The 20631-nt window shown below is 41.7% G+C and overlaps 1 protein-coding gene across 27 annotated transcripts in view; it reads right to left on the reverse strand.

Moving 5' to 3' along the window:
- Positions 1–20631, reverse strand: part of RAPGEF5 (Rap guanine nucleotide exchange factor 5) — a 434425-nt gene that overhangs the window by 168632 nt on the left and 245162 nt on the right. For all 27 annotated transcript variants that reach the window (XR_014816836.1, XR_014816835.1, XR_014816834.1 and 24 more), the window contains 2 exons: positions 20269–20437; positions 4160–4226 (listed from right to left, as the gene is read on the reverse strand). Coding sequence is in view for 16 of the 27 variants with exons in the window: in XM_084978468.1 (XP_084834594.1) it covers positions 4160–4226; positions 20269–20437 (236 nt within the window). In the remaining 11 variants the exon portion in view is untranslated. The remainder of the gene's footprint in view (positions 1–4159; positions 4227–20268; positions 20438–20631) is intronic.

A 20631-nucleotide genomic window follows, 5' to 3' on the forward strand; every position in this document is an offset into this window, starting at 1 on the left:
ATAACTGTGCCATTAAATAGACATCTAACACGTAAAATTCACACCCTAGTCTAACGCAATTGCCTCAGTGGTTTTAAAATTAATGTGGATAAAAATTACAAATTTCCCTCAGATAAGATGTTTGTGTTTTCTCCTCTCTACCACTGCCATCATGACAACTGAGCCTGAAGTAACAGAAATAGCCCAACACAGTTTGTTTGGGATGTCCATTTTTTTGTAAGCATGAGCTGGAAGTCCAGAATCAGTTTTTCTCTCCTATTTAAGGATGTCCATGTTTCCACTTCCTGTCTTTGGATGAATCCCAAGTTCTTTAAAGAATCTCTGTTTTTTAAAATGCCTCAAAGTTTAGCTTATTTCGTAAATTTACATCCTAGGAACTATGACTTTGAAGGCAGTATTTCATTCACTATAAACTCTTGCCTATGTCTAGTTTATCTTGGATTGTAAAACAAATATATAAAAGCTATGTCATCAATTCTGAGCACTCTTTTTGTCATGTACACTAGGAGAATGAATGTTTTAAAATAAAATAATTCTCAGAACTTCAAGGATAGGAACTGGTAGATGGTGTCAACCAAGGGCCCTTCTTAGCCTTCTAGCTTCATCAGACCAACAGAGATGCAGCGTAAAGGACAAGAAGTTTTTCAAGTTAACAAAATGTGTTAAGGTCAGAAGATATTAGAAAGGATGCTAAGATGTTAAGGAAGAAACCATATACACAACAGGGAAAGCCAGACTACTTTCAGATAATAATGCCCAAATTCTCAGAAGCTTTCTGCAGACTTTATATAATGGAAGGAGTCTTATTATGGCCACTTCCTTTTTCCTTAAGCTGAAAACTTCTTTACAGAATTTTCTCATTTAGGTTTTTGGATGTCAGGCACTTGGGAGGGTGGCTCTTTCCTGAAAAGCACCAGAAACGTAGCTGGAACATGTTTAATGTTCATGTTTGTCCTAATTTAACAGCTGTAAATCTTGCTGAATTATCAAGGCATTTTTCTTTCTCTACATAACCTGTCTTCTAATATTCCTTTACCATGAAAACTCATTTGTGTTTTCTTCCAGGGTAGAATGTTAGATGTTATTTTTTAGATGAAGGGACCTTTCTCTCAATGAACCTAAGTTGAGACTAAGTACACTTTAAAAATGAAGATTTTTAAAAGGCAGCCATATAGAAAATTCCCAAGTTTGAGTAAAAAGAGGGGAATACACAGGACAGGACAGTCCACAGTAAACTGCCACCCCCTTTCCAGCACCCCCTAATTATACAAACCTTTGTAGAGAGCTCTAACAACCTGCATTACAGATGTCACTTTTGCTTTCCTTTAATGCATTTAAGGGTCACACTAGATGACAACTATGGCTTCAGTGGTACAGGCAAACATACCTCTTCCTGCATGGTGTCAACACCTAGGTAATAAAGTTTTCATACCACTGCCAACTGGAACAACTACACTGTGAAGAGGTGAAACAGAAGAGTGCCTTCATAAATGCTTATGCAGTGAACAGAGGAATTTTAGAACATAGATATTGTCTAGTCTACCATTCAGTTAAGCCAAGGTCACACTGTTGGGAGAATTAAAAATCAAGGTCCACATTCTCAGTTCAATCAGCCATGAAATGAAAAGATGAATTTTTCTCTTCTGCCCTCTATTCTCGTTCCTACTCCAATATCTTACCCAATATTTATACAGTCTTTTTAGCTTGGAGATTTTTCTAGTAAGATTACCTCGACCAAATACATAGCCAACACTTTGCTGTCCATCCTTCCTTCGTAGAGTCTCTCTTGACTTTGACTTCTAGGCTATAAACCATTCGGTATTTCTACTTCCTCTCACTGTCCTCCAATTTCCCTGTTGCCTCTCATTGTGGCTGCTGCCCAAGACTCCGTCTTCCACGCTGCTCCTCAGTCGACAGCCTGGAACTGGTTCCTGCAGCTCTAGCCCTGACCCTTCTGAGTTCCAGGCTCACGTTTCCTTTCTCTCCTCAAACTCAGCATGTTCAAAACCAAGTCAGCTACCCTTCCACATATTTTACTCAACTTCCTAAGAGTATCATCACTTTTTCATGCACACAAGTTCAGGACTTTGGTTATCTGACTCCTCCTCTACCTTTTCCTAGTCCTACTGAATTCTTAAAAATGCTGTGTGCTCCTTTTTAAACTCGTTTTTCTTTTGGTCTCCCCCCGCCCCAACCCTGCACCAACAAACAACATAAACTGGGTTTTTGTCAGCCTCTCAACCCATCTCCCCATCTCCAACTCACCATCTTTCTTTCTTAACCATCTACTTCATCATGTTAATCTGTTGTTCAAAAAGTCTTTTGCTTTCCCTTATGAGGTCCTTCCTCTCTAACCAGGTTACTCTACTCACTGTTTTCCCACTGTCCCTGCCCATTCCTCTGCCTGCACACAATAACCCCACAGCTGGAGCACACACTCTCCTGTCACCTGTTCAAATCCTAATGGCCTTCAATGCTCCATCAAGTCCAGTCTCTTCAGTGAAGTTTTCGGATACTGTGCTTGGGTTTACTGTCTATAACCCATGATTTTTGGTGCTCAAATGCCAGCTATTTTATAGGTTAACTTTTTCATGTGCTTGTCTTCCTGGTATGACTGCAGAAACTACATCTGACATGTCTGCTGCTTCTGAAATTTACCTAATAACTACACTACATTATTTAAAAATTGAGGCACAGTACTTAAGAGAACATGAGCAGAATGTAGAAAATTCTGAGTTCAGATGCTGGCTTTGTTCCTTTCCAGATGGTTGACCTTGGGCAAGCTGCTTAACATATACATGCTTTTATGTCTATAAAATACAGAAAATGCCACTTATTTCATAGGGCTGCTTTGAAGTGTAATGCGTATGTGTGCGTATGTACACATGTACCCAAACAAACACATACAATGTTTTACAGAATATTTGGTCAGTAGTGAGTACTTTTGGAAATGGGCAGCTATTAATGATTTTGCACACAACAGGCTCTCCCCTTTGGTCAATATTTTAAAATGAAAAGGTCATGTTAAATAGTTTTGCATAATGTGCTGTCAAGCTTCTATTTCGTGTGAAGTTTTGTATCATGGAGCACTATATTACATAGCCAAAAATTACTTTTCTAGGCTATATTCCAGAAGAGTAGGAAAGACAACTTTTTTTTCTTTCTTTTTACAGCCACACCTGCAGCATAGGGAAATTCCCGGGCAAGGGGTCAAATCGAAGCTGAAGCTGCCAGCCTCCACACAGCCACTGCAATGCCAGATCCGAGCCACATCTGCCGCATCCATAGTTTGAGGCAACACCAGATCCTTAACCCACTAAACGAGGCCAGGGATCCAAACGCCATCCTCACATACGCTATGTCAGGTTTTCAACCTGCTGAGCCAAAACGGGAACTCTAGAAAGACAACTTTTAACTTTCAAGTTGTGTCCAGATGCCAGGACTTGGTTGTTAAAGTTACAAGATTAGTTTCATTCCATGTACATAAATCAATCCAGCATGATTTTCTGCAACCACCATTTTAAAAATTCAGTTAAAGAAGAACTAACAATCTCTGGAGAGGCTTGAAAAATTTCCAGAAAGTCCAGCCCATGGATAAAGGTTGTGTGAGACAGCACTGTTAGAGCCTGTCAAAAACCAGTGCCCAATTATTAGCAACCGAGGCCAGCTTTTTCCTTGAAGAAGGGGATTTCCTTCCTTCCTTCCTTTCCTTCAACCTAGTCAGTTGCAACTCTAATTAATGGCTTGCAAAGACACAAGGAAAATGTTGCAATCCAGCACATTGAAAACTAAAGACCTGATCGTTTTGTTGGTTGAGGCAATGTTTTCCTTCCTAATGAAACATACCATCTTTGCTTCTTTGTGCAGCAGGTCACAACTTTTCCTAGGTTAAGCCATAACGTATTTTTAAAAATCAGGTATTATGCCTCCACTAAGGTTCCAGGAACTTTCCACCAAGAGTATCTATGATCTTGCAGGAGAGGCTGCATCAGAGCAGAGGGCATGAATGCCACTGTCTGCTTCTGCCTGAACTTGAACCTCCCTCAACAGTCGCAGCCCCAGGGCAAGCGTCTCTACACCACTACCCAAATGGATTCCCTTCAAAGACCCCAGGCTCATTACTGCTGCACCTCTGGGGAGGGAAAGGGCAGGGCCTTACCGCAGACGTTAGACGGGCGAGAATTTCGTCGCTGCTCTCCTCTGAGTCTTCAATTTTCTGATGAGATCTTTGAAAAACAAAGAATAAATTACTATTCTGCTTTGGTTATTTATTCACCAAGTTATGGGTAATGCATGGCAAGTAAAAGTGTTACTGCTTCATACATTAGTGAAAGTGTACACACGGTAACATGGGGACAATAATGCCAGAGGAACACAACTCTGTTGCAGCTCAACAGTTCCTTCAAAATCAATTAGTAAGACCCTCTTTTCCATACATCGATTAAGTCCTGGGATTATGTACTGCTCTCCAAAGGTTATCACAGAAGAATCCTGACACACCAGATTTACAAATATGGGCATACACAGAGCATAAGCAGACGGTGAATATAACGTGGCTAAATACTAAACTTCCCACTAATTCCAAATGAAATCCAGATTCTGAAAAAATGAAAAATGAATTTTCCGCTACCTCTGAGTTTCAGCCAAAACAGGCTTATTATGAATTGGTCTATTACAAGCCGAATGCTGGGACAGGAATTATGTGGATACCATAGCAGAAGCCCTTTGCCCTTTTTTATGAGACCATGGCCCAGTTAAGAAGATGTTAAATAACTAAGGAGACATACAACATATTACACAGAATAAGATCAGTTTTAGAAAAATCACCTTTCTAATGTAATTCATGAAACAACTGTCATCACACAAGCATACATGTGAACATATAAAATCATCTACTTCAAAAAAATTTTACAAAATCACTCCCCCCCCGACTTGATCAAAGGGAAAAAAAAAAAAAAAAAAAAAAAAAAACATTGAGTAATGCCGACTGAATATATGTAATTGTCTCCCAGATCTATTTCCACAAGCAATTCCTTTCAACACCTTCTGGGGACTTGGGGGGATTGGCGGTAATTGCCCTGCAGAGCGGCGTTATCGCAGTGGCAGTCCAGTGATTGATTTCAATCTCGGGAACTGCAGTGGGCCAGCTGAAGTGCTAGCCTTGCAGGGCAGGAGGGCTTCTCCCAGTTCCTAGGAGGGCTAAGAAGATGCTCTATAAGAAAGGAAAAGCCAGTTGGATCAATTCTGGCATTGGCTTCCTGTATCTGGAAATGTTATTAAACCCCTTCAGAGGAAAAAATGTCCCACCCTTCAAATCGGAGCAATGAATTACAAACTACTGCCTTTACAAGAACTGCCTGATATAGGTATGAAGCTGTGGGCATGTTGTCAAGTAACTTAATTACTTGTGCAGCAAAGCATCGGAAACATGACCTTGAAAATGAAGATTTCAAATAAAATGAGCTTTATTATTAAAACTATCTATTCACAAGGTTTCCACATATGTGGAAGAGATATAGAGGTTTGCAACCCTTTATAACCTAAGTCACCAAACCAGGGTTTATGAGGTGAGAGAACAGATCTGAGAGGAAATTAGGAGCCGAGAGCATTAGATATAAGAGCATCAAAACCAGGGTTTCAACGCTCTGTCTGTGACTGCAGCAAAGCGAGAGCTGGTCAAGCCCCCCCATGCTTCTCAGCCCCCAGCAGACACCTAAAGGATGAGTCGATGTGCATCTTTGCATTAGCACAGATTCTGTCATGGATGTGTTTTCAACAAACTGCTGAAAAGAACTCAAAACTGCAAAGGCAGCACCTGTGTAGGTGACTGATCATGGCTATCTGATGAGTAATGGCAAGCCGTTGCTAGTTAAACAACAAATAATTTCAACTCTGTTCAAGCGAAAGTACCTTTCATCATGCTTCCAGCACAGAACATGCATTGTGGAAATCTTTCTTTCTTTCTTTAATTTCTTGCCTTTTTAGGGCCGTACCGCAGCATGTGGAGGTTCCCAAGGTAGGGGTCTAACTGGAGCTGCAGCTACCGGCCTAGGTCAGAGCCACGGCAATGCCAGATTCGAGCTGCATCTGCGAGGCCAGGGATTGAACCTGCAACCTCACGGTTCCTAATCGGATTCGTTAACCACTGCGCCACGATGGGAACTCCTTCCCTGCCTTTCTAGTCACCAGATCCTCTGCTCAGCTGTCCTGTGGTCCCCCCTTCACAAGACCCACTAACAGGCCCTCACCTCCATGACTTATTTTTACTGCCACCTAACCAACTATCTCTGCTTCTCGTCCCATACCCCATCTCTTCTGAACACCAGGATTCTCCTCCTCAAACACAGATCTGATCTTGCTCCCCTAGGACTCCACGCCTTCTGGAATGATCCTGCTGCTCGCTCTGGAACACAGAAGGACTCTTCTGCTGAGCAGTCCCCAGCCCACCCTACAGCAGCAGCTACCTGCATGGCACCGGCGTAGAGGCAGGTCATGGGAGGGGGCCTGGGGTGGGGGGGTCAGGCAAATAGTGAAAGAGCCTAGAGAGGGGAAAGGAAGAAAGAAAGAGAAATGGGTGATGCCCACCCACTCTCCGTCCTTCCTCACGGGGGTGGTCCTTCCCCAGCTTGATGCCAAATGGCTGAGAAATATCCTGATTCTTTTATGATGTGAACACACATCACGGCATCCCACTGAAGACAAGTTCGCACATATCAGATCAAAACAGAAAATGAAACAGATGAGGGAAGGGAGAACAAAAGAAAGACTCTGGTGAGTCTCGAGTGTCTGTGGATCTGGGTGTCCACGGGGGTCCTGGAACTAACTTCCCCATGGATCCTGAGGGAGGACTGGACTTGCGTGTATTCCCCGTTATTACTAAAGGGGGCTGTGCTGCTTGGTGAGAGAAGGGAAACAAAGAAACCATGGCCGACTCAGCAGCTCATATCAGTGACACGCTGATATAAGAAGAAAAAAGAGGAGTTCCCGTCGTGGCTCAGGAGTTAACGAATCCAACTAGGAACCATGGGGTTGCAGGTGTGATCCTTGGCCTTGCTCAGTGGGTTTAAGGATCTGGCATTGCCGTGAGCTGTGGTGTGGGTCGCAGACGCAGCTTGGATCCCGTGTTGCTGTGGCTCTGACATAGGCTGGCAGCAACAGCTCTGATCAGACCTCTGCTAGCCTGGGAACCTCCATATGTCATGGGAGTGACCCTAGAAAAGACAAAAAAAAAGAAGAAGAAAAAAGAGAAAAGGGGTGACCCTGGGAAGGAGACATCCCTGAGTGTGTGTGCCAGCAGGAAGCTCTGGCTCTAAAGGTGTGCCCCTTATGAATTCTGCTTCTCAAGGTCTCTTCCTGCCAATAGCCCAAGCCTGACCAGTAATTCTCCATGGGAAATGCCAAGTCCTGATGCTCTGGGCAGACATCTTTATCAATTCGAGAGGTCTGCAATACCTAAAGATGCAGCAGTGAGGACACAGGAATGGTAAAAGTCTGTGGTCCTCAGCCCTTGTCCCTCTAACCATCACACAGAACACATTTTCATTCTCCCCAACTTCCACCAAAAAAGAAACAAATCCCCACCTGCATCCCTACAGTCTTTTCCACCTTAACTATAGGCAACTCCATCCTTCCAGGTGGAAGTCATCCTTGACACCACCCCCCCATACTCTACATTGTATCCTTCCCCTAACCCCATAGCTCTGCCTTCAAGAGCAAGCTCTCTTTTGACCATTTCCCACCACCTCCACTCCTTCCATGGTTGCCCCAGCCACAGAAGCTTGTACCTGGACCCAGGAGCCAGAGAGGTCTTGTTTACACGTGCATTAGAACATGTCCCTCCTCAGCTCAAAATCCTCCACTGATTCCCCTGCTCCCTGGGTCCAGAGCCCCAGCCTCCACAGGGGCTGCCATCTCTCGCTCTCTTCACTCCATCCCAGTCACTCTTGCTTTGCCTTTAATGCTCCTGTCGTGGGGCTTGCGCCAACCATCCGCTTAGCCCAGACGGCTCCCCTCACACTGCACACTGCCTTTCCCTCACATCCTTTAAGTTTCTGATGACCTCTTGGAGGTGCCTCTCCTGACCCACATCTCCATCACTCATTTCCTACTTTCTTTCTCTGCATAAAGTTTTTCCACCATTAACCAACATAAGCCCTTTTTATTTATGAAACTACCCCTCCTCCTAGACTCCGGGCTCCACAAGTGTGGGAATTTCTGTCTGCCGTGTTCACAGTTACATTCCCAATACTTAGAACACAACTAGTCCATAGCAAGCATTCAGTGACTCTTTGTTGAATAAATTAAGTGGGGACCTTCAAAACCTCCAGGAGTGCTCTGCTGGGAGCCACCCCCCATCCCCTGAAGACCGCTGCACAAGACATTAGCTAGTGCTCTGTGGTCAGTCGACTAAGGCTTAACCTGCTTATACTCAAGGGCTCTTGCCCTGAGCTACTCCATCAGCTTCCTGGATCCCTGCAGTGGTCCCTCCTTCAGTGACCTTCTTGTCATTCAAGTCCAACACGAATGACTTTCTTCTATCAAATGCCAAAGAGCTGACATCTTCGAAAAGATCTTGAATAAAATAAGGTCACTCCCACCTCCTCACCTTCCCCTGAGAAACAATTAGTACAGACTGAGTGACAGTTTCCAACCTGGCCAACTATTCGGCCATCACTTACTCAATTCACAGGGCAACAGAAAAGCAGGAAGTTCCCCACCCAGAAAGGTCTCCCAACCCACAAACTCTCAGCTCTGAGGGAGCTAAATAGTCAATGGTGTTGAGTTTCAATAAAAGCCTGAACACATGGGCCAAGATCTGGGCAACAGAAGTCCTTGTATACCAGTCAGGACCAGTATAACTTCTAGAAACTTGGATTTAATTGGTATACCTGCAGGGATTCCCAGAATTCTCTTAGTAAAAATTCCTCCATGAGAATTAGTATAACGGGTTTGAGATTATTCCCATGATGTTTTTAAAGATCAAAGCTTACCATATATCATCTATATATGTGATAGTATCCATACTCCTTAATCAGGTTTTCACCAAAATACTTGTGCCTCCAGATTCAAGAGCAACCAATATCATCCTGGAGTTGGAAAATCCTACTTCCTTTTCAACAGTGGAAGAGGTTTTCTGGGACCATTTCTTACAGAAACATTATCTAAATAATATCACTTTACATTTGTATATTGATACAACTTTAAAAATACACAAGTTCTGTCTATAATCTATGTTTGTTTTCTTTTCTTTTCTCCTATTTTTTGTTTTTTTTTAGGGTTGCACTTGTGGCGTATTGAAGTTCCTGGGCTAGGGGTTGAATCAGAGCCATAGCTGCCAGTCTACACCACAGCCACAGTAACGTAGGCTCCAAGTTGCATCTTAACATACGCCACAGCTCATGGCAACACCGGATCCTTAACCCACTGAGCGAGGCCAGGGGTCCAACCCGCATCCTCACAGACACTATGTTGGGTTCTTAACCTGCTGAGCCACAATGGGAACTGCTGTCTATATCTATGTTTCAATATTGAATAGCATATTCACTGAGCAGCCAAGAGCTACTGCTACACACATAACATGGTTCCTACATGAAAATGTGTTAAATGCATCCCACAGCCATAAAACAGACAAGCGTTTGGAGTCCAGGGGTTTCAGAGGTGTAGACTATGCACAACTGGCTTAGGCTAATCCAGCTAGGGTATCACACACAGCCTTCCACGCACAGGAGACAGTGCTATCTATCCTGGGCACAAGCGTGGTGCACACACAGAGGATGCTAACCATGAGATGTGTCCTCAGTCAGTTTTCATTTAAGTTGCTATTACTGCCATCCCAAAGGCTGTCATTTGTTTCTGAGCATCTTACATACACACTACACATCAACCTTTGCCTTCAACAGAGATATTCCAGATTGGGACTGAATGAGGGTGGGCAACACGCCTATCTCCAAATCAGAATTCTGAAAGGAAGAGGATGTTCCTGGGGAATTCAGAGCAGACCTATCCTCCACCTCCCACCCCGCTTCACGCTGATGCTGCTCTGCTCTGCCTTGCTTGGTTTGGAGGGACTTGAGGAAAACGCAATTTCTAAGATGGACCTCAGACTACCCTACTAGAGGCTTGTAAAATTCTAGGGCATGGAATACACCAGAACCAAGACAAACTATGCAGGAATCTTTCAAACATGATTTCACAAAAAATAACAGATGCACAGCACACATATATATGAAAAAAAAAAACATATAACACTTAGTGGGCTTAGCAAAACCTATCTTTAACATATTCTGCCAACACAAGTAACGGCCACTTAGCCTGATCTGTGATTCACAGGCGTCTTAGGAGAAGTGATATCCAAGCTGACGCTCTGTGGAAAAGGAGTGGCCCTGGGATGGAGCAGAATTACCAGCATAGGGGAGTGGGAAATGGTAAGACATTAAGCTGAGGCCAGAAGAGTCAGAGTCAGGGCCCGTCTACTACTGCCAAAGAGTTTGGGTTTTATGCTGAGGGCCATGAACCATGGCTGTAAAGCAAACAAGACAGAAAGAGAAGTAAGCAGAAGATACAAAATCAAAGGCAGGTTTGGTTTCTTGCTGTTATGATTTGGAGAATCATTTGCCTGTAGAAGGAGAATAGCCATGAGTGAGTGAGGAAGTAAGAAAGCAGGCACAGGGAATGTCCAGGGAGGGGTTGGACCCACAGTCCAGGAAGGAGAGTCTGGAGCAGGAGGGACTCTGCCACCACCAAGCTGAGGAGAAATGATGTTAAACATGTCCACTGACAAAGAAGATGTGATTATATATATATAAAAAATGGAATAATGGAATATTACTTCACCATAAAAAAGAACAAAATAAAGCCATTTACAGCAGCATGGATGGACCTGGAGATTATTATACTAAGCAAAGTAAGAAAGTCAGAGAAAACAAACATCGTATGATATCACTTATATGTGGAATCTTAAAAAAAAAAAAAAAGATCTCCTTTACAAAACAGAAACAGACTCATTGACTCCGAAAACAAGCATAGGGTTGCCACAGGGGAAAGGTAGGGGTGGGGGATGGATTAGGAGTCTGGGATTGGTATAAGCACAGTATTGTGCATGGGTTGGATGGTCAATGGGAATCTGCCATATAGCACAGGGAATTCTACTCAATATTCTATGATAACCTATATGGGAAAAGAATATGATAAAAAGTGAATATGTATATATGCATAACTGAATCATTTTCTTGTACAGCAGAAATTAACAAGATACTGTAAATCAACTATACTTTAACAAAATTTTTAAAAATGAAAAAAAAAATGATGTTAAGTCAGTTAACAATGCCAGAATCCAAGATCTCCTTACACAACCCAGAGTCCATTTCACATCTGCTGAAGGTCAGACAAGGAAAAAAGTTAGGGACTTTCTCTTTCAGAAATATCTCCTGGGGCAGATTTAAAAGTTTATGTCCTAAGAAATCACTGCCCCAAGTTCTAGATACCAAAAAAGAGAATGTTCCTCAAGAGGCACAGAGTCAATCTGTACCACATTTAATACCCATGGACCCCCAAGAGGATAAAAAGGTGTCATATCTGCCACGTAAAACTATATCTTCCCATAACATCGATAACCTGGACAGGCCTACTTTGCTTAAAACAGCAAATTCATATGACCAAAAGAAAAAAATGGGATGGTGAAAGCATGAGAATCAGATTTCTTTTCTGAGATCACTGGTATCACGAGTACAAATACTACTCAACCTTCTCAAGAGAAGATAATTTTTCATAGCATCAGCTAGTAGTACACTTATAGAGGAAATTTACCAAACAGTAGTAAACTGTGAACATGACAGGTTTCATTAAGGGTTCAGGATATATAGTGACACGGTCATCTACGACTGAATAAAATTAGTTATTACTGTTATCTCTTCTTCACATTTTACATGAAAGATTCAAGAACTAATGCTAAGTATCTAACTGAACAGCTACATTTCAAATGCTGGCACAAGCAAGCCTAAAAGTTTAATTTTTGTTAAAATTCCAGTACTATTTCAAAATTGATGTACTCTGATAAAGATAAGTAGTCTATTCCCACACCTGGAGTAAGTCTTGTCTGTAAACAATGGAAATTTTGGAGGACTGTTTCCTTGGGAAAAGGAATAATGAGTAAGAACAAACACTAAGACCAGTTGATTCCACAGCTTTGTTATGCAGGCAATTTAAAACAATAAATGGAAATTTTCTTCACCTATGACCCTAACACAAAACATATGCCAAGTTTCATCACGAAAATTTTTTTGTCAAATACTCAAAAAATATTTGTTTACTTATCTGGCATTCCCTCCTCTAGAGGGATCATAAAATGATAGTCTAAATAGGCAAAGTCAGGAATACAAATGTTAGATTTGGGACGTTGGAATGGCAGACTTGACGCTGATCTCCCTGGTTAGAAGGTGCTAATCCAACAGCATTTCAGAAATTAAAGATGCCAGTGGATTTCCTGTGTTGCTTATACATGTCAGGTAGAAAAAGACAAGTTAGACTGGATAAGGAGAATAAGGGACGAAGAGAATAAAGGAAGCAGAGGTGATAGGATAGCTGGTGGTGGTGTTATTGTATATAAGGTCCTAAGGGAAGACAGGTACCTGAATTTTAGGAGTCATCACCCTGGAGCTGCTATTAAATACTTAACTAGAGGAGGGTACCTCCACAGTGAAAGCAAAAGAGTCTGAAGACTGAGCTACGGGGCACACCCTATTTAGAGGTCAATGTTTCCACTAGTAGGTTTTATTATTATGCAGGTATGGTGAGGTCAACTGATCAGGGGATGACTGCCACTGAAGAGCTAGGTCAACATGGGGAGAATTAACATCTCAGCAATATCGAATCTTCCAATCCATGAATGCAACTAGATTTTCTAATTATTTAAATCCTGATTTTTAAAAATTAGGCTTATAAAGTGTTCAACAAAGCTCTTACACATTTTCTTAGATTTATACCTCATTATTTCATACTGTTTTTTGTGCCAGTACATGGAAAAATAATTTTGTATACTGACCTTGCAGGCTGTGATCTTGCTAAACCCACTTACTAGGCTTAATATTTTTTGTTGTAGATTTCTTGGGATTTTCTATGTATATAACTATGTCATCTGCAAAGAGAGATGGCTTTGTTTTTTCCTTCTAATCTGAATATCTTTTCTTGCCTTATTATACTGGCTACTGTTGAAAAGAAGTAATAAGAGGCAATGTATCAGCCTTGTTCCCAATCTTAGTGGAAAAGCATTGGGTCTTTTGCTATTAAGTATGGTGTAAGCTATGTGTTTTATGTAAGGCTTTATCAGATGGAAGAAACTGCCTTATAGACCTAGTTTTCTGAGAATTTTCATTTTTTGGCTACACCCACCACATATGGAGGTTCCCAGGCCAGGGACTGAACCCAAGCTGCAGGAGACAATGCCAGATCCTTAACCTTAGCCAGGGGGGAACTTCTCTGAGAATTTTTTATCATGAATGGATGTTGAATTTTTTTTAAAATGTTTTTTCTGTATCTATCTTTTCAGTATCTATAGAGCTTATCATAGTTTTTCTTTTGTAGGACCAAATCTGATAAATTACATTGATTGATTTTTGGATAGTCAATCATCCTTGTATTCCCGTGATAAATATCAGTTTATGACATAGTTTCATTTTTACATATTGCCAGATCCCATTCAGTAACATGTGTTAGGATTTTTGTGTTTACATTCATTTTCCTCTTCTGAACTTTGTCATAATTTTATGAAGCTAAATTGATGGAATTTTAGAAGCATCGACCAAGTGAAACAGGTACTGTGCTCAATAAAATCTTTATGTCCTGATAAACCTAATCTGGCTTCTTTACATAGTATTTTGAGTCTCATTAAATTAATTTGCACATTTCCTATCACTTAACAAACTCTGTAAAGCTAATTTTGTAGAACAGATTTCAACCTTGGTGTGCGTTAGCCTTACACTTTACAAAAAAATACTGATATCCAGGTCTCATCTCTCCATCCCAACCCTGATTCAGTAAATCTCAGGTTATACCTGTTTATTTTTAAAAGTAACATGCCTGAGAACCACTGTCATAAAGATCATTTCCAAATTCACCTTCTGCCTTCAAGTCGTATTGCTTCCACCAAGTACAGATGCGTGTCCCTTTGGTACGTTATGTAATCTGTCTTGCCTCGGTTTCCTCATCTATAAAATCAGAACAACTCCAAACTACTGTTGTGAGCCTTAAATGAGTCTTACATAAAATGCTCCACATAGTGCTTTGCATGTAGTAAGTACACAGCTGTTAATTAACTACTGTTGTTATTATTTTATTATTGCCACTACCAGGGCAGCTTCAGCCAAGTGACCAAGCTCTCTGTTCCTCATTTTCTAAGTAGGGGACCGCTTTAACACAGAAACTCATCACAGAACCATGTAAACTCTATAGCTGTTGATTCAGCAAATACATCACAAAAACGTCCCTATGAATTCAAGTAAACTATATTTTACTTTTTCAGCAGCATTTATATACAGTTAAATCATTCTCTTTGTTCCATATAAAGATAATGCTTGGCCTCCATAGAGATGTGCAGACCCCTGCAGTTAATCTGAGCTCTGTTGCCCCCTCCCCAAGGTCTGAGGTCCGCTGACTGTGACCAGCCACGCCAGTCACATCAAGCCGCCTGTGCTACCTCACCATGCCAACCATCTCTCCAAACTTCACCCCCTACACAATGTTCTTCCTTCTACCACAAGCTCCCTGCTGCTTCTCTACCCAGAGCACAGAATCATGGATGTTAACAGAGTCATCTTAACTCACTGGACTGAGCTTTCCCGAGAGCTGGTTAGTGAGGAATCGAAGGTGAGCCACACCATCCAATTAAGTAAGTACTCAGCTCATTAACAATAACAACAATGAGTAGGCACCATTTTTTTAATAGGTTAGCATCAGGGAAAGTCAGAGCGAGATGCCAGGAGAGGGAGCTATTTCAGCAGAGGTCAGGTGACCGAATCCATGTAAGCCACAGGCAGAGCTCCAGGCTCCCAGAAGCACGTATCCACCAGGACCCCCAGGCACTGATGAAGCCGAGAGAGACAAACCAAGCTGACACCAGTCCCAGTCCCCACAGTAAGAGCACACCTCACTTACACTTCACAGGTCACTAGGCAGGATCAGTGGGGATGGGAAAGGGCCACTCTGAAAGGACAGCCTGGCCTGCCAGGGTCAGAGACCCTCACCACTCACTGTATACCCAGGGGCTGTCCTGCTGAGGAGCAAGGACAGGGGGCTGAGAGGCCAAGCCTTTTTTTTTTTTTTCCAAAATATGCTCAAGAGGAAACTTCTCAAAGGAAACTGATAAAATTACATTATTAGAATACTTGTACTGGATTAGGCTAAAATTATGGGGCTTTTCTTTTCCTTCTCTCTGGCTATCCAGCAGGACAGAGGCCCAGGCGGACAACAAACAACAGAATGCTTAGAAGACAATGAAGCAATTCCATTTTTCTTTACCTGCCTTAGAGCAGCATGAGCTGGATTTTAGCCATCCTCTATGACTCTTACCAACAGCGTTAGTGTTAACTACTCTGTAATTGACAGGACAGAGTTTTATGTATCATTATATGTAACAGACTCAGATATTCAGAGCACTTCCACTTCCACCTCAGGCAAGCTCAGAGGACTGCCATAGAGGCTGCTGAATTAAAATATCCAAGCTCCCTCACAGCCTCAATTCTCAAGTGTTAGAAAGAAAAGCATCTTGGAGTTCCTGTTGTGGCACAGCGGAAACGCATCTGACTAGGAACCATGAGCTTGCGGGTTTGATCCCGGGCCTCGCTCAGTGGGTTAAGGATCTGGTGTTGCTGTGAGCTGTGGTGTAGGTCACAGACGAAATTCCGATCTGATGTTGCTGTGGCTGTGGTGTAGGCTGGCAGCTGTAGCTCTGATTCCACCCCTAGCCTGGGAACCTCCATATGCCACGAGTGCAGGCCTTTAAAAAAAAAAAAAAAGAAAGAAAAGAAAAAGAAAGAAACAAAAGGTCTTACTGGTTGGGAAGGAATCCTTAGGCTGCTTCTCCCCACACTGTTACTTCAGCATTCCTATTCCCACCCCTCCCCCAAGAAAAAAAAAAAGGTAGAAAAAAGGACATGCTGGATGACTTGATTTGGCTTTCAGTTTGAATAAGATGTTCTTTCTCCCCCCAGTACTGCTGACAGCTAAGGCACTCTCTGCTTTCAAATTATCTACTTAGCTTGGATATAAAAGTTATTTTGTATAGAATAGGAATTTTGTTTCTTCCCATTAGCCTAGAAACCTACCATAGCTCCATTTCCCTTCCTGCTTTAAACTGTTTATTTTATTTTTTTTTGCCTTTTTTTTTTTTTTTGCTATTTCTTGGGCCGCTCCCACGGCATGTGGAGGTTCCCAGGCTAGGGGTCCAATCGGAGCTGTAGCCACCGGCCTACACCAGAGCCACAGCAACGTGGGATCTGAGGCACGTCTGCAACCTACACCACAGCTCACGGCAATGCAGGATCGTTAACCCACTGAGCAAGGGCAGGGATCGAACCCGCAACCTCATGGTTCCTAGTCAGATTCGTTAACCACTGTGCCACAACGGGAACTCCTAAACTGTTTATTTTAAACGGAAAAAAAAAATGTTTCTTTTTTCAGTTTTCTTTTTAAAAATGTATCTTTAAAGAACAAAAATGTGTTTACATAGAGGCATGAAGTGGTTTTCTCACATAGTTTTAAAGACATTTAGAGAGATGAAAGCAAATTAGAGGTGTTTGCTGTAGAACTGCATAGGGAGACCTTCATGGCCTTTAAATGTCAAAAACATTATTCGAAGGGCCTTAGCACTGAGTTTTCAGCCCTTGAAAGGGCGGTGTAAGTTAATGAGTCACGAGGACTTCAGGGGACATTTCAGAACAATGGGTAAAATGAATGTGTAACACAGTAGAAAAGATAGCTACAGGACTAAGAATGACAAAGACAAATGGCAAAAAAAAAAAATTTGATATAAATAGGAAGAGCAGTTACGTTACTAAAAGTTAAGGCTGCCAAAGACTTCGGACATCACGTAAGTTCTGTGGTCAAGGTAGGACTTGGGCTCCCCCTTGAGGGGTGGGTAGAATGTGACAAGGAAAGAGCAGACCTTCACGAGGGTATGAGGGAATAAGCGGGGATGGGATGGGGGCTAGAATGAATGACAGTCACCGGATGAGAGCAGAAATTATGATGGGATCATATGCCCTGAACAGTAGGAAGGGCTGTGACAACTCCCCAGAAGAGGAGAGTTTTCTTGGACATCTTTTCTCTGACCACGTTTCATTCCAAATCTGAATAAATTAAACCTTGGCTCTCTAAAATGTGTCCCAGTGGAGTTCCCATGGTGGCTCAGTGGTTAACGAACCCGACTAGTATCCATTAGGACATGGGTTCGATCCCTGGCCTTGATCAGTGGGTTAAGGGTGAGCTGAGCTGTAGGTAGCAGACGTGGCTCGGATCTGGCATTGCTGTGGCTGTGGTGTAGGCTGGAGGGTACAGCTCCGATTTGACCCCTAGCCTGGGAACCTCCACATCCCACAGTGTGGCCCTAAAAAGACCAAAAATAAATTAATTAATTAAAATAAAATAAAATTTGCCCCAAAACATGTGACCATAGCTTAGAAATTTGCTTGTGACTCTACTATAGAAAAAATACATGTATATATTTTACTGTTTATATAATATATAAAGAATATATTTTAATAAAGAATATATCTTTCTTTATATTTTAATATATAAAGAATATATCTTTCTTTATATTTTTAATATATAAAGAATGCATTTTTTTTCTCTCTCTGCAGAAAAGACTTGCAGTGGGTTCAGCAATTTTATCATTTCATAGTTAGTACTTATAATATGGGAGACACAGGTCTATCACTCCCCAAAGCCAATTTTCCCTAAGGAATTACCACTCCCATATGTACGCATTCACACCAAGAGAAAAAGAACATACTGATAAGGCATGCTACAAGTGACTGTCAACTCCAGAGGCATGACTGTGTATGACGATTGGTGCGACAAAAGATTGCAAGTAATTTGGAATTAATATTAGGAACCAAATGTTTAAAATATTTCCCTGTTTAGAATCGACAGTAGACTCAGGATCTCTCTCTAACAAGGTCATCTCATTGGCACCTACTTTGCTTTCTCGGATGGGGAGGAAGGAGAGGAGCTAACCATGAGGACCGCTCGTGAGTTTACTTCAGGGGCCCGTAAGCCCCCAGTAATCTGGGTGCGCCTCCCGGGACCGTGCACACCTCCATCTTGAGTTCAGGATGGGAAAGGGTTAAGAAGATCTGCTAGAGAATGCCAGTCCCACAGACTAAAAGCAAGCCACAGTCACCTCTAGTTTAAAAAGGATTCCACTCCTTCTTAGAAAGCTTTTTAAAATTTACCGAAATGCTCCTTGACTTTTCCTGGGAAACGTCTGACCTAAGTTGACAGCACCTTACATTCAGGAACAATTTCCATATTGACACAACCAATGAGTGATGCGTTGTATTTGAATTCTGCAGAACCACTGCAAGGTCCTCTGTAAACACTGGTGGTGCCAGTGGCCCTGAATTCATAACCATTTCAGGATCAGTCTAACATTTCTCTAGTTTCCGATTATAAAATAAAGGGAAGCTAGAACGACCCCGTGACTCCTGCACACATACCCTAGCAGGTGTAAACAGCAGGGGCATTAGAGCCAGACAGGCAGGGATTCCAACCCGAATGCTTCACACACCACTTGAGTGACCATGGACAGGGTACCTGACCTCTATGCCTCAGTTTCCTCACTTTAAAATAGTAGGAAACTGTCTTACAGAATTCTTCAGAAGATGAAACAACAAATATAAAATATTTAGCAGAGTTCCTGACTAAAATGTACTCTCTACAATCAGACTATTAGTTCTCATACACTTTGACTTTTATTTCTTTTCTGAAAACCTGTATTAACTATCTTCTTTCAACAAGAGTAACTCATCTTTCTTATGGTTATAAGGGTTTCTCCCTGAATCTATTTTCTTAGCCAAGACATAAGGATAATACCACTTGCCTTGCTAATCTCAGGGAATTCAAAGTTATCAGTATGGGAACATTCTGAAAGCTGAATATGTAAAAGCTACTAACTGAAGCAATGAGATCCTGCTGTACAGCACAGGGAACTACAGCTAATCACTTGTGATGGAACATGATGGAGGATGATGTAAGAAAAAGAATTATATATGTATAACTGGGTCACGTTACTGAACAGCAGAAATTGACAGAACATTGTAAATCAACTGTAATTAAAAATTTTTTTTAATTTATTTTAATTTTTTTTTTTTTTTTTTTTTTTTTTTTTTGGTCTTCTTGTCTTTTCTAGGGCTGCACCGGTGGAATATGGAGGACATTCCCAGGTGAGGGGTCGAATCAGAGCTGTAACCGCTGGCCTACACCACAGCCACAGCAACGCAGGATCCGAGCCACATCTTCAACCTACACCACAGCTCACAGCAATGCTGGATCCTTAACCCACTGAGCGAGGCCAGGGATTGAACCCGCAACCTCATGGATACTAGTCGGATTTGTTAACTACTGAGCCACGATGGAACTCCAAAAAATATTTTTAAAAAAATAAAAGTTGCTAACTGTAATTTTTAAACTGCAATTCATTATACTGAAGTAAGCTTGTCATTAAGTGCGGTGGATAAACAAAGGCATGTCAGAATCACCGTACCATGACTCAAGTCCTGTTCCCACACCTCCTCTAATGAATTAATTTTAATTTATTTTAACCATAGAGTGATTCAGCATCTTCATGTGATAATGATTCACGTGTTTTAATATGCCAAACGTTGCTTCTAGATTATTTTCAGAAATGTCTGCCGAGTTCTTAAGAAAGTCACGACGTGGATAGAGGATAAGATGTCAGTTATGACTTTATTCCAATTTAAGCTAAATCACATTTTTCCCTAATTTAGATCATCTACTCATACAGCAATGATTAAATCAGAAGCAGCATGGTGCAGCTGGCAAGGCGTGGATTTGGGGGGTCTGAATACTAGTTTAGCTGTTTATTAACTGGACTGAATTTTCACCATTTTACTTTTCTGAACCTGCCTCTGAGAAATGGGACTAAAACAATTACTTCTTATAGGAAATGATCTTCAAGAGCAGAAGTACAGCTCCCAGACATAGGAATCATTCTGAGTGAGAATAACTTGACAACGGAACAAAATATCATTTACTTACAGGTCACAGATGCCAGCTCTGGTGGGAATGAGAGGCACAAGTTGCAGTAAAAGTTTGACACCATTTTGCCATTCCTCCTCTCTTTCAAATTCACAGTACAAGTAGCTACACTCGTCAGATGAAAACTGGTAGAAAACATAGGTATCTTGAAAGTATAAATGCTGATCCACTGTTGGAAACAAAAAAGACATGGATCACTTTTTTAAGGTCTATTATTTAGAGACTCATCTATCAAATCATAAATGGAAAGGCCTACTAATTATTAGGAAGAAGCCAGGGATAGGACTATAATTAAGTCTATTCATGTTCACAATCCTATTGAATTAAAAAGGACTTACTGGCCAACCTATGTGTATTACTTGT

This window comes from Sus scrofa, chromosome 9 (assembly GCF_054392235.1).
Source record: "Sus scrofa isolate SSC_HxYL_T2T_F1_AM1 chromosome 9, Sscrofa_HxYL_maternal_Yorkshire_Landrace_v2.0, whole genome shotgun sequence".
NCBI lineage: Eukaryota > Metazoa > Chordata > Mammalia > Artiodactyla > Suidae > Sus > Sus scrofa.